A 14,791-nucleotide genomic window follows, 5' to 3' on the forward strand; every position below is an offset into this window, starting at 1 on the left:
TGCCTCCAATCTCATCTGTCTCTATTTAAACACCCGTTTACCTGCGGGCCCGCCCTCTTCCCATCCCCCACCTTCTGCTCTGCGGTGATTCATATTTCATTTGGTTTACAAACCAAACTCCCTTGAGGAACTTGGTAAAGGTTTCCGTGTATGTTGCCAAATGCATCAAGATGTAAGATAATGAGCACGTAACATTTTAAGGTCGTCTAGATTAAACCTTGAAAGCATCACAAGTCAGCACCTATCCCACTTAATATCAATATCATATGTTTTATCATTAGTCTCTATTTTGTTCATCTTTTTCCTCTGAAATGTAGAAGTGCTGGTGGAGCGAGAACAATAGGAACCAATTCTAAATATAATAAGATTCTGACTATAATGTAGAACACTATTACAGGCTATTCTACCTCTGGACGATAAACTGCGCACTCTTAAATGATCAGATTTCTTCATGGGATTTGGCATTCCGTTCTGCTCACTTGAAAGAACTGCTCGTATACAAGAGACATGTATTCTTTGGCATGTTCTTAACAGGGTTTCATCCCATTGTATAATTCATCTGAAGCAGTTTGGACACTGTGGTGGATATTTAGTGGTCTTATTCATTCATGTGTGATAGGACAACAATGATGATGATGATTGGTCTTTATGTGAATGGCTCGAGACACAACTTGACACTGAATGTGTCTTTCCTACAAAGTCAGAACATTGATTCAGACATGAAGATGCACAGTAAATGACCACAGTGAGCACTAGAATAGGAGCGAGACAGTGATTACTCTTCTTTTAATCAGACTGGGTGTGAAGTATAAGACTTGGTTCTTCTCCCCATATTCACATGTTGGTGTGTGTGTCAGCAGTCTCATGCTACGTATCCCTATTCATGTATTATTTCTTTAAGCATGCTCTGTGTCAGATGTGATTTCATTGTTATATCACTATACTTGGGCTATGCATCGTCTATCCTCATATTCCACTGGACACATATAGGGTTAAGGTGTGTGTTTAATACTTAAAGTGCTTTTCTGTGTTACTTGTAGCCTACGTTGTCACTCTATAATATATTATGGGATGTCTACATCCTGGAATCAACACCAGTCAGAGGAAGTGTGAGCTCTCTGGGTGTTACAGGATAAAGAGACACATAGTGAATGTCCACAGTGCATTCATGATACTAGATACTAGGTGTGTCTTCCTCCTAGAAAATGTGAAGATTTGTGACTGAAAACTAATCTAATTCTACGTTATTTTGAATCATTATTGTTTCTATAGAAACAACCCAAAAGCTAAAAAAACAGACTTGCTGTAGTTATATATGTAATTATTGCACACGTCACAGCCTGGGTCAGAACATTGAATTCTTCTGGAAATGTTGTAAAATCACATTCTGTTAATCAAAAGAGAAGATTCAGAAAACTTTGAAGCAATGTCCCCCCAGTGCCGTGCCTTCAGATGCTCTCCACATTGTCTTTCTGTTCATGCGGGTTTTGAGTCGCTGCGCGGTTATGAATCACCAGAGAACCTGACATGGAGAGGACAGAGAACTGAACCGGCAGCTTGTGAGAAGTGCCACTGCACAAAAAGTCACGGAACGTTGAAGAGTGACACGTGTAGTAGCACTGAGAGCATCTAGAGTTGTGCAATCTCTCAACATGAACAGAGTCTGAGGTTTATCGTGAAGCATCTCAACAGTGTCCTGTATCCTGCAGCAGGGGGCTCAGCGAGACCTGCTGCTATGAATGGCAGCTTTGTTTAATGACTCAATGAGTCCTGCATCCTGGAACAGGATCCTCTGTCTCTAATGTAAACACGTCTCTCCTCTCCTAAAGAGTTTTATCTGGAACAAACATTAGAGTTCAACAAGGAAAAGAACAGAAGAAGCAAGACATGAAATCATGAAACACAAGGACAATAAAATGATATCAAATGCTGAGTATGCATGTTATGACTAATGTGTTGTGAATTGTTATTTGCGTTCATATTTTTCAATTAAACTTAGGGTAAAAGAGACACCCACATCTGTGTTTTTGTTCAAAGATCCGAGCCTTTAGTGGTCAGACACATGGTATTTCTCAAGCCACTAGTTTTTTTAAAGTTAATGGTAAATAAATAATTTATTTTTAAGCCGTTGGGAGGCCAGGTTGTTCATCATCCTTCAGCAGGACATTTGCTTCAGTGGACTGACTGGTTTTAATTAATCGCTTATTAACATTTAGATCTGCAGATTTTATGGATTGTTGTTAATGACTGTAACATGTTTGTGTTTTGAGGTTTTCTACTCAAATAAGTGGATTTCCAGTTAAGTTACTCCTTTTACAAAATCATGAAATAATCATGGAGGACTATATAAACATGGCACCCAACAGCAATTTCAGTGATTAACAAATATTGTAAGAAAGGTAACTGAGACTTTGGGGTTATTATTGAAAAGTTGGTTCCATGAATGTAACAAACACCACGCTGCGGGTGAAAATGAAAGCAGTGTAGATGAAAGTTGAATGGATATATTCCACATAACCAAAGTGGCACCTGAACAGCCCAGAGACATACTCAAGAATCACACTTACAGGAAGTGTAATCACATGAAAAGACCAAAACCTGCACGCAAAACCTTTCTGACTTCCTGTCCACAGCTCAAACCAAACGTCCCAAAGCACTAAACAAATAATTGTTTTGGATGCTGTGTGAATGTGCTGTTGGCTTGTAACCAGGATGTGGGAACAGTTTAGTGCTGAGGTGTCCTTAACCCCCCCGCTTGCTCTTTCACTGCGCGTCTCTGTCTCTCCGTCACGGTGTGTTGTCACAGCACCAGGGTCAATATTTGAACGACAGGGCAGCGGTAACGGGCGCTCCTATTAACACTTCTCATTCAGCAGCTGTACTCAGCCCTGCCCTGATAACACACACACTGCTATTGGCCGGCCAACTCGAATAGGATGCAACTTCCTGGTTTGTAGTGAAGCACAATGCACCTGAGCTCACTGCAGATAAAGCTGAGAAATACCTACACACATGTTGTGTTAACCAACTCTAGACTTCACTAAACACACACATTCACTGCTTTCCCTTAGATCACTTTCTCTTTTCATTATTTCATTTCTGGACCAGTGGTGAGCACATCACACACTACTACTGGTATTATTAGTCACATTTCTATTACTATCACTGCTTTTATTATCATTATGTCTACTGCTGCTGTTACTACTCTCATTCTATGAAACATTTATATCATCTGGATTGACTATGTTGTAACTCTATGTTGGTCATTCTGTACACATGACATCTATCACACTTCAACAACGTTTTTGCAGGAAACAAGAAGGCTGAGGGACAGTTCATTGAATGGTTGGTATATTTCAGTCTGGGTTTACAGATGGACAGACTTCCTCATGGCGAGAGACGTGTGTTAAACAGGAAACAGTTACCGCCAGTTCAGGGAGGACGAGTCTAAATGACCTGCAACATGATATGACAGGGCGCCTTTACAGCACTTCACTTGACTTCATGTTAGAATGATAATCACACGGTACAGCTGAGGGTTCAGAGCCAATGCTAACATGACAAGTGTCATTCAGTCATTTATAGTACACAAGGAATGAATTCTACTCATTCTATCGCCATCATCAGACCAAGATTCTCACAGAACAAATCAAATGGACAAACCCTCTCGAGCACATTCAGTTTCCCCACAGCATGAAGCAGAGATCAGCTGCTGCTGCTGCTGCGCGCGCGCGTGCGTGCGTGTGTGTGTGTGTGTGTACGCATAGCAACGTCCCACTTTCAAATTAAACACAGCGCATTTATGTTTGGACATTTATTCAATACACTGTGTACAAAAAAAACGGAAAATATGTCTGTGTATGAACGTGTATTCTGTTCATACACACATTTCATACTGACAAAGAACGAACCCATCTTAAAAAAGGGCCAACATTCTGATGATCGCATGAAAATAAAATAAAAAACAACAACCAATACATTCTCACAGTCCCACAAGAGACACAACGCTCATCGTTTTCACAGAAAACAGTCATATGGCTGCCCCCCCCCCCCCCCAGCAGCTCTGGACTGGGACAGCACCACGCCATGTTTGAAGCTAATGATTGTCATGCCACACTCTCTGAGCTACTCACTAGGATGCACAGAGGGAACGCTTACACATGGTAAGACACACGGCTGTGGCTTCTTCATCACCTCCTCACATTCAATAGCAGCTGCTGGAAGAACCCAACGTCTGACACCATTAAACAAATCATGGCCGTGTTGGCCTTTTGCTTCATAAAGTGCTTCCTAAATGTTTGTGTCACTTTTCTGCCTCTCCTGAAGGAGCCCAACTAAAGGGAATATGAGACATGTACACATGTACACAGGACAACAGCCACGATCAGAAGGAATTCAGTGGTGTGGAACGCTGTCTGCTGAGTAGGAGACGTCCGTTTGGTCGACCGTGTTAATGGAGTGGAACGAGACGGATGAGACTCACACATAGTGGTTCAGTGTCACTGTTTAAAATGATCCCGATAAAAACACACAGTGGCATCAGTGATCGTGTCTCCTCTCAGGTGAGCACATCTGGCTAACAGTGCAACGTTAGAGCACAGCTCTGAGGTGTTCCGCTCGGCAGCAGTGCCACTAGTGTCCGTGCTGTGGGTGCTGGTTGTGTTGGTTGTTAGCGGGGTGGTTGGGGGGCAGCGGGGGTCCGTTTACACCCGGATGGTAGAAAGCACAGTTACTCTCGTACCTGCAGCTTCCCTTCATCATGAAGTGACGACACACGGGCCTCTTGGACATGTCTGACAGGAGGAGACACAGCAGCGTTACAATCACACCAAACACGTTTTACATTCAACAATTCAATCGTGGATTTCTGATGAATCTTCAAACATATCTAATGACGTCATCATTTTGAACAGTGATTCATTGGATTCAAGGAACAGTGGGTGGCGTTAAGGGGCATCTATTGGAGGACATGAGTGGAGCCTCTGTTGTTCTGATGGACATTAATCTGAATACACCATGTGTCCCACATACCATTCATGTTGTTGTGTCCTCCTCTGGGCCCCCCTCGTCCTCTGCCCCTGAAGCCTGGCTCTCCACCACCTCCTCCACCTCCTCCTCCTCCTCCTCCTCCCCCTCCTCCTCCCCCTCCTCCTCGGCCTCGTCCTCCTCGGTGGAAGTGGCCCCCTCTGTGAGGCCCTCCTCTCATGGAGTCATCTCCCCAGTAGTTGCCATTGTCTCCTCGGCCCTGGCCCGGCGGCGGCCCCATCATGCGCGGGCCTCCGCCACTGTTGAAAGGTGGGCCGTGGTTGTGAGGGGGTGGAGGGTGGTTGAAGCGAGGACCGCCGGGCGGGTTGTTGGGTGGGTAGCCGCCATTCATGGGCATCGGCATGTGCATGTTCATGTTGTTCATATTGTTCATGCCTGGACCGTGGCCAAGCAAACCCGGGTTGACTAGATAGAAAGACAAGCAGGTTACATAACGAAGAGTAACGGGACCACCACAGGTGGACATGGTGCTACGACAGATGGAGTTTACCTGGTGGAGGTCCACCCTGGTTCTGGTTCTGGGTCTGCTGCAGAGAGCCCAGTAGTTGTTTGATCTTGTCTGAGAAGTTAGGCTGCTTGATCAAGTCTTCAGTAGACTGGTTACCAGAAGCACCCTGACAACAGACAGCTACACATTAGCTTCACACTACAACTAGCTGCTCACATATTTCAATCTAATCGAGACATTTCATGGAAAACTAAATGTGAATTTGGTGAACTTTGATAAGCGAGTTTAAAATAGTAAACCAGGATCCAGAATATCCACTAAATATGTACCATGATGGATGAGAGCAGCTCCTGTACGTTGACAGTGGGAGCCACAGGGTTGGTGACTGTGGGTGTGGCCTGCGGGCTGCGAGAGCTGTTGCTCAGGCTGCCCAGGTTGCCCATGAGGTTGGCCAGGACGGGGGGCAGCTTGGAGCTCTCGGTCTGGGCCATGGCAGAGCCCTGCTGTGACGCTGTGTCCATGGGCTCCACGTAGCCGTCCTCCATGCTGGTGGAGTCCTGCAGGGACACAACGTGTTCATTAGGAGGAAGACATATTAGAGACCAAACGTGAGTGAGGGAGTGTTCTGAGTGTACTCACCTCATCCAGAGGGATGAGACGGGGGGGCATGGGTTCATACGGCTCCGGGTCAGGTTCATGTGGACTATCGGGCACACTAGTGACAAGACAAGACAGGAAATCATTAGCATACATTGCAGGCCCTCTTCTATGAAGAACTCAGAGTAGAATAAACATAGAAAGGGTCAATGGTGCTGAAGTCCTACCTCTCTTTGCTGAGGAAGATCTCCTGCAGGATGCCCATCTCACGGTCTCTCTGGGTGAGTTTCTCTGTGCTGTTGGCCCCGGGGATGACCAGGCTGCCGGTCAGTGTCAGGGGCCTCGGGGGGGTCCAGGGGACCCTCTCTTCCATGGTGTCATGGGAGCTCCGTCGGGCCATCTCAAACGTCTGCCTGTCCATCATCAGCTCTCGTTTAGCGGCCTCACCGAAGTCCTTGATCTTGTTGACGTTGACTGTGAAATATTTGTAATAATATGAGTCATAACTCAGCTCTAGTGGTGTAAAAGATCGTTGTTAATTCGTGATCCGTATGGATCCCCCCCCTCACAGTTCAACCCACATGTGAACCGCAAATTAATGACATAGTTTACCTTCACCATCACAGTGTGAACTACAGTTTTACTGACTATCGTTATCCACCAATGTTCAGTAGAATATACATGTTACATTGTAAACAACCAATCCGTGTTTAGACAACAAACCACGGTTCCTGTACTGTTGTGTAGTAACTCCAGAATCGGATAACAAAGTATCTAACAAATGGTGACAAAAGAAACTGTCGGGAAAATAAAGAAATCAGTGCGACATTGTTTCAGCACACGACCTTTCCATTATGATGCGTTCAGGCTCTGTTCAGTGAAAATGAGTATTGGGCAAAGGTAAATGATAACGTCATCATGATGTGTTCACTATTACATGTAATGTAATCATTTTAAATAGATCCAGTAGTTTGAAGGAGATAGAGAGAGAACTGTAACCTGTTTGCACTAGCTCATTAAAACTACTGATAACAAGATTTGTTTTAATCCATTAAAAAATACAATCTTATATTTCCTAATCAATTGAATTGTATGTTTTTATGAAGAAAAAAACCACGATAAATGACTTTAACAAAGTCAAATGATAACATTTAGAAGTGTTCCACTCTGAAGTCTGTAAACCGTTAGAGTGGTTGAAATGATGTTTGGGACGGTGGCCAAAAAGTCTGATTATAGCAGCTGGTCTACAAGGATCCAAACAACAAAAGGATCTGTATCTGCCAATATGGATCATCAATGATCGGCAATTAGTATCAACGGCACCTCTACTCAGCTCTGAAATCAGATCATTGGCCTTACCTCTCTCTGTCTCATCCAGATCAAAGTAGAAGTAGTGTTTGAGCTGCTCCTCCTCTGCCCAGTGAACGGTCTTCTTCTTCTTGCCTTTCTTGGTCAAGCTCTCTTCTTCTCCTCGTGGTTCTGCCAGAGCGTTAGGCTTCTCACCTACAAACAACACAAACAAAGAGAAAAGAGGATGTCATTTTCAATAGACAGAAAATAGAATGTCAAAGACGTTGATTAAGCTTATCATCATCAAGGACCTTACCGTTGTCCGAGACCTCAGTCTCCTCAGATGGAACGGGGGTCCCAGGCCGCTCGGGCTCCTGGTTTTCATCAGCAGGAGTGATGGAAGCAGCTGTTTCTGGAGATGACGGTTTAGCAGAAGATGAAGAATACGCAGAGGGTTTGCTGTCAAATGGACTCCCCTGAGGACAAAAAAGGAATAAGAATGACACAAGCGTTGGACATTATTTTGCGTGTAAAAAGACAAAAATGTTGACAGCTAAAAGTTCTTGGAAAGTCTGACTCAGCTATTTGCTCACTTATCTCCACCAGCTATTTACATCAGAGACTGGAAATGATGACGTGCTAGAATACCTTATTTTCAGAGGGAAACCTCTCCACCAATACAGCCCGAGTCCAACCAAGAAACTGGGAAGGACCACGTCGGCCATTAAAAAGCCACCTCGCAGTAAGGGCGTAGTTAGGTCATTGTGTGTCATTATCTGGTTTGTTGTAACTGTGACTTTATCATTGAAAAAGACCAGAACCGCCGGTTTCTGTGTGATAAGTTATTCCACGGCTGCAGTGGATAACTCTATTAATGTCAATAATTTAGTTTTTCATATTTGCTGATAACTTAAACACGCTCCTTTTGGTTCCCAACAGCAGACAGTACAGCAAAGTCTATTCAAACAACAGCAATCACATATATTCTGATATATAGGCTGTTTAGGACTGACAATGACCATAATACATGCGGTCATGATGAGATGAGTGTGTACCTTGTTAGACGTGGGGGAGACAGCCTTGGTGTTAGGGGGAGTACAAGCACTGGCTTTCTTCTTCTTGATCTTGATCCCGGGCACTGGAGCAGAGTTCAGAGCATCCAGGAACCCCGTGCACTCCATCGCTGACGGGAGGACACAAGAGAGCAGTGAACACCACACTCCACCACCATCTCTCTCACATGCAGTTCAGATATGACCGTGTGTTTCAAACCTACGTTGTGCTGGAATGATCTTGACTTTGATCTCTTTGGTAGAGTTAGAGGGGGTGTTCAGAGGTTTGTATTTTTTCTCCAGAGGTGGCACATCTGATGGACCAGAGCTGTTGGGGTGGGGGTGACAAAAGGAAAACATGTCAGCACATCAGCCACCAGAGGGCAGCACTGAGCCAGTGGCCTGAATCCACATTCGGACATTGTCCCTCAGACAGTGAGGGTCCAGTACCTTGGCCTCTTGAGGACTGGAGGCTTGATGTTGTACTTGTCGCCCAGCTGTGGGGCGGTGGGCGTCTTCTTAGCAGGGGGCATGCTGGGAGTGTCCATCTCCAGTCCTACACCACACAGAACATATCCATCATTTACAGAGTGCAAAACACGGAGTCTCAAGCAAATAGGAATAGTGAGCGTGAGAGACCACGTCAATATTTGCGTGGTGTAGTTGTTGCTGCGTGGTGTGAGTGGCCTTTCTGTTAACGACATTAACCTCTGTGATGTGGGTGCAAAGTGTGTACAGCCCGGTTGCCTCGACTTTGATCCATGAAATTGGGTATACTAGGTTTTTATGTAAATGATGCATTCAGCATTATACTGGAGCATATTTGAACACGATCAGATGTGACATTAAGGGCCAACTCCATCACCGCTCATCGGGTTCCGTTTACCTATGGAGCGAATCTTTGCGTGGCTGGGTGCATGAGCTTTAGGTTTCTCCTTCTTCTTCTCCTCATCCACGCTCTTCTCCTTCACGTCCCGCACCGGAACCTTGCCCTCCTCTTTCTTCTTTTTCTTATCTGGAGGAGAGATGGAGTGTGTTACTACGTGTTGCAGGTAGGAGTCACAGGGAAACAGACAGAATGAGGGGTGCGTACCAGCAGGAGAGGTGCCGCTGCTCGACACACTCTGGGAGCGGATTGTAGCCATCCAGCCTTCTACCAGCACAGACGCCAACTTCCTCAGCTCTAAAGGTCAAACACAAGTACATGAGTGTGAGGCGCACTTTCTCTTATACGATGATTTCATGTTTGGTGTACACGCTCACTGACCTTCGGTGTCTGCACTCTTGCTCAGCTGCTTCACCAGCTTGGCTGTGTTGTTCTGAGAGCACATAAAGGCAGAGACAGGTTACATTACATTACAGTCATTCAGCAGACGCTTCTATTCAAAGCGACTTACAATAAGTGTATTCAACATCGGTATTGAAGAGAACTACTAGTCACCAGAAGTCATAAGAGCATCTCCTTTGTTAAACAAGCATCTAAGAGCATAAACCAGAGTAAACGTACAGTGCAGAAACAAACACATACAATAAGTGCAACGAACTAACGCAAATACAATAAGTGCTGAGTGGAAGGCTCAGGGTAGCACTTCTTAGGTTAGATGCTACAGTTGGCTGTGCGGTTTACTGCAGGAGTGTTCTGGTGGATGGAGGGAGACAGTACCTGTTTGAGGTGGTCCACTTTGAGAGGCAGCTTCTGCAGTGTGAGCAGGATGAGCTGCAGCAGGGGGGTGTTGTTGGTGGTTTTGGAGTAGGTGAGCCAGGAGTTGAGCATCCTGTAGCCACCAACTCTGATAAACCTGGATGAAAGAGGGAACAGTTGAGTATGATGAAGGATGCACATGCTCATGGATTACACTTGCTGATCAACAAAGACATGGAAACTTGCTAATAATTACTCAGATTATCAGAAGTGCTTATGCTCAGAGGCTGGTGCTATCGCTCCATTCTCTCTGACGCTGGTGGATTAATATTTGCTTTAGTGACTGTTTCTCACAGCAGAACGGTCTGAATAAAACAGCTAATAAACAATAAACACAATACTTGTTTGTGGGATCCATTCATTGCTGGTTTGTGTTTGTCTGCTCAGTTATGTTACTGCATCACAAACAGACTTCTGACATTTTCTGTCAGAAGTCTGGAAGAAGTGAGAATAAATATGGATTGATTGCGATTCATGTACTATTATAACAATGTGCATGAATTTAAAAGAACACCAGCTATAGAAACGATGGTAAAAGAACAGACGTAATTGTAACATGATACTGACTCAAGAAACACGTATGTTGAAACGGTTCCAGCCCTAACGTTACGTTTTATTCATGCATTGAATTGTGTTCTTTTAGAATTACATGCAAAATAAATGTATGTTTGTTTATTTCAGTAGTAACTTTGATTTCAGTTTACAGTTCTTCCAATTGAATGGAATATTTTGAATGAACACAGACAGCATATGAAGTAGAAGTGAGGCCTACCTGTTGAGAACATCATGGGATTTGGTCTGCAGCAGGATGCTCAGGTACATACATCTACTGACCATCTTGGTAGAAGCTTTCATAAGGCTGCATTAAAAAGAAAAGCAGAAGTATGAAGATGATGCCGTGGAGAAGTTAAAGGTCCAACAGTTAGGGCACAGAAGCGAGTCCTCACCTGAACACCTTTGGGACTCCCTCCAGGCTGCGCAGCTCTCCATCTTTCCCCAGCAGAGCCTCCACACCTTTCAGAATCTCTCTGGGGTCCACCGGTCCTCCTGCCATGTCTGAAACACACACCGCAAACAATGAGTGCACACGGCAACAGGACATATATAGGAAATATTTGGTCTTTAGTAAAAGGTATTCAAGTGCTGTTCAGTGGGGACTGTTTGCCTGCCAGATAGAAAAGGGAGCTCCACGCTTGTCTTTAGAAATTAGGACTCAACAGCTCCGATCTGTTTTGTTTCTAAAATGTCCCATCCAGGGTGGGACACACACACCTCAAGTGTATCAGGCTGACACGGTCACCTCACCACTCACACCATCTAGACTCCACTGTGGATCATCTCACTTGATACTGGTTCCTGCAACAGCAAGGTCTAAAGACTGACTCAACAACAAATCAGGAGATCAGCACCACAAGCTGCCAACAAGACGTCATCAGAGGTGCCACACAGGCCATCCTCCAGAGCCAGTAAAGCAGCTGAATATCAGGCCGAGAAAGGAAAAGTAACACGTCGTCAGCTGATGACCTGGTTGACCTGCTCACATACACACCACTAGTCACACAGCTGTGTGGCTCTGACAGGCAGTCATCCCCAGTGCAGGATGACTTCAGTGTGCTGCCACATTCTTGAGATGTTTGGAGGCGTTCACGTGACATCAGTTCAGCAGGATGCTGCAACTTACTCCTCAGTGTCTCCAGAGTGTCTCCTCTCTGGGACGTTTCCTTGCAGCACAGACTGATAGGACGTTCATTTTGGAGTGCGAGGCAACACTAGTGATTCCACTTCAGGCTATGAATTAAGAAGCAGCAGCAACGCAGAAACCAAACTACATGTTATTAACTGAGCAACAAAATATTACAAATCAACTTGTTTTATTGACCTAACTTTTCATTTCATTGAAAGGTTTCCCTAAATATATCTAAATGAACTATTGATATAAATTCAATAGCTATTACTATGATATATTTTTACAAATAAATGTATTATATTAATATGTATCAGAGACAAGAGGAAAGGTCAAAGTCTTGTTAGAACAAGAATAGCCAAAGGGATGAATTCTTAAAAGAAATGTTACTGGTAATGATGTATCACGTTTTTAATGCCACATGTCTATCACAATCATTCACATCAAAATCAACTCAAACCAGAAGAATGGTAACAGAATCATCAACAGTCAATGAAAACCCTATTGTCACTTTTCATGTGGTATCTGATGAAATGGTCAAAATGCAGAAAACAACACATTAAAATGTGTCTGTATGAAGTATGAAATGCTTGGAAACAGTGGAATTAGTAAGTTAAATACTCAGTGGTGTGGACTGTTCCAGCCGCGGTACATGAGGCCACTACCTGCCACCTACAGGCCCCTTTATGCCTACACACGCCACTCGACTGTCTGGGGAGTTCCAGAAGAGGCACAGCATTGTTAGTGCAACATCACATGACAACGGCCTGAACTGTCATTAGACTGTAAAACCAAGTCATTAACGAAAGTGTTGTCTACTTGTTAACTTTAAAAAGTCCAATGTGATCCAAACAAAGACAGCCGACACTAAATCACCGAGCCTTTATGAATGTCTTCACAATTACAGATTACAAGAAACTACCAAGACAAAGGGTCTTATGAATAACCTCTGAATGGTTCTTGATGCAACACTGGGGTTGCATCTTTTAAGCATGCAAATATTGTTCCATGTTTATACACTTCATAATGGAACCGTTCTAACTCAAGAGCAGAACCCGAAGTCAATTCATTGGAAATGTCATGATGTGAGGAATCAGTTAGGTCTTACCCGGATAACTGTTGTAGTTGAAGTTATATATAGTCTCAGACCTCCACAACACTGCAAATAACCCACTTCCTGTAAATGTCACAATCGTTACACATACACAAAATCAGTGTTAATCATGGCCCTGGATCAGTGGTGGAAAGAGCATTATTGGTGCATTGCCATACTGTGGTGTTACTACATATATATCACTGGTACATTATGGACAACAAACTAGGACTATACTCAAATGACCAAGCCTTCTAAAAGAATATCATTTACTGAAATGTTGTTTGTGAAACAGTAGACTTGACAACAAGGCAGCTCATCGAGGTGAAACTGAATGAATCAACTCATGTAAAACGGTTACATAAGGGCAGTTCAGCTGAAGCCGACATCTGTCCTATACAGTCACTGGTCATAGCTGAGAACAGGCAGTCAGAGGGAGGAGCTGGAGCCCGCTAATCAGAGCCCTTCCTCCGTTAACCACTTCGACGACGGCCAACGAAAGCAATCCCACACGAGCAACAATGGCTCCCCGAGCAAAGACCGTGCTGCTTGATAGGAAAACAAGTCACCGAGCACAACATATCTACCGAACCATACGCGCGCGGCAGTCTGTACTTGTCTGCTTGCCAGTTTTGTAAAAACTCCCAAATGTTGCTCCGAGAACACGGCGAGCCCCCGGAGCTGTCCGACGACGAAAAGCAAACCACAACCAGTCCGCCATGTTTGACAATCCCGACTGTTTGTGTTTCGAAAGAGCACTTCGCTTGAGTCATCCTGCAATCTTTATCCACAGATTGCCGAGTACGTGCTGCGGGCTTTCGGGAAGTCCCTGTGTTTAATTATCGACATTTCAGTATACACAGTACTTCATAAGATCTGTCCACAATCCTCAAGCTAACGCAATCTTTATGTATAGATTGCGGTGAGTGTTCGTTCCGTGAAGCAGCCCCTATAAAACAAATCTGGCAGGCAAAAAGTCCGACTTCATGAGCTGGAATTTGTTTTTTTGTGCCTACGGCAATCTTTATGAATAGATTGCTTATGGATAAATTACGAATTTACTGACTATACTAACTTTTGTTTATACAACTCGCCCATTCCGTCTCACACACAAAGAAACGGAGCCTAGTGCCTCCGTCCACTTTCCTGTGTGAGCTCATACTATAACGTTGTCTATATTCAAATGGTTTGAAAAGAACCAAGCTAACTTACGGTGCCGGCTAACCAGCTACCGCTAACTAGCCTATCGTCTACGACCATTTTTACTTGATTGCTCTCGATTCAATTTAACTTCAAAATCAACTTACTATTGACACTATAGATCCTCAGCGTCTCGGGTGTATTAGAGTGTGCTTTTCAGGCACTTATATCTCTTATTTCATAAATTTTATATCGTCAACCTTCATGGTTTTAATATCAACTGAAATACTTCTTATGGGTGGGGCTGAAAGCTAGCCTTTCCTTCAGGAACAAACTGGAGGCAAAAATAGTAATCAAATGTCCATTACTTGAAGAAAAAAATATGAATTTGAGTAGAGTTGTTCAAAGTCCTCGACGGGTCAGTCTTCGGCAAAGCGAATTCATACCTGCAAAACACACAAAAAACACACATTTTAATTTAGAGTCTGATAAATTCCGTCGTCTACCGTTATATCAAAGTCATTTGTTGGTTCTTGAAAACATTAAGTAGGAATTTCGCATTTTAGACGGACAAAATGTTGAGAATAAGCCTCGCTGTCTTTCTGACTTCACTTACCTTTGACCAAATCCAGGAATGACTCCGAAGAGGAGGGACTTGGGTTTTATAGTAAGTGACGATTTTTACGTCATGGGCAACGTTTTTTCCGTTTTTGCTGAAACAAAATGGTGGATAGCCGAC

At 44.0% G+C, this 14,791-nt stretch overlaps 1 protein-coding gene across 2 annotated transcripts; it reads right to left on the reverse strand.

Annotated features, from left to right (window-relative positions):
* Positions 1-3,405: 3,405 nt before the first annotated feature.
* On the reverse strand, positions 3,406-14,496 carry ppp1r10 (protein phosphatase 1, regulatory subunit 10). 2 transcript variants are annotated; one of them, XM_079175586.1, is made up of 18 exons: positions 14,421-14,496; positions 11,083-11,191; positions 10,908-10,994; positions 10,097-10,232; positions 9,701-9,752; positions 9,527-9,616; positions 9,320-9,448; positions 8,884-8,989; positions 8,658-8,761; positions 8,437-8,564; positions 7,698-7,857; positions 7,451-7,594; positions 6,319-6,565; positions 6,134-6,209; positions 5,824-6,051; positions 5,537-5,660; positions 5,032-5,451; positions 3,406-4,793 (listed from the first exon to the last, which is right to left on the reverse strand). In XM_079175586.1, the coding sequence occupies exons 2-18, from the start codon at positions 11,187-11,189 to the stop codon at positions 4,633-4,635; spliced, it is 2,499 nt and encodes an 832-aa protein (XP_079031712.1). In that variant the 5' UTR covers positions 11,190-11,191; positions 14,421-14,496; the 3' UTR covers positions 3,406-4,632. The 2 variants fall into 2 exon arrangements, with proteins under 2 accessions (XP_079031712.1, XP_079031711.1); XM_079175585.1 differs by having other exon boundaries at positions 14,220-14,494.
* Between the last annotated feature and the right edge of the window lie 295 nt (positions 14,497-14,791).

The sequence above is a fragment of the Pholis gunnellus genome (assembly GCF_910591455.1).
Source record: "Pholis gunnellus genome assembly, chromosome: 16".
In the NCBI taxonomy this organism is placed as follows: Eukaryota; Metazoa; Chordata; class Actinopteri; order Perciformes; family Pholidae; genus Pholis; species Pholis gunnellus.

Bases quoted from the DNA above. Each gene is read 5' to 3' on its own strand.
- ppp1r10 (XM_079175586.1), bottom strand. From the start codon at position 11,189: ATGGCAGGAGGACCGGTGGACCCCAGAGAGATTCTGAAAGGTGTGGAG. The intron at 9,449-9,526 runs GTACGCACCCCT...TCTCTCCTCCAG, and splicing joins CAGCGGCACCTCTCCTGCTG to ATAAGAAAAAGAAGAAAGAG. The intron at 7,595-7,697 runs GTAAGGTCCTTG...TGTTGTTTGTAG, and splicing joins GACTGAGGTCTCGGACAACG to GTGAGAAGCCTAACGCTCTG.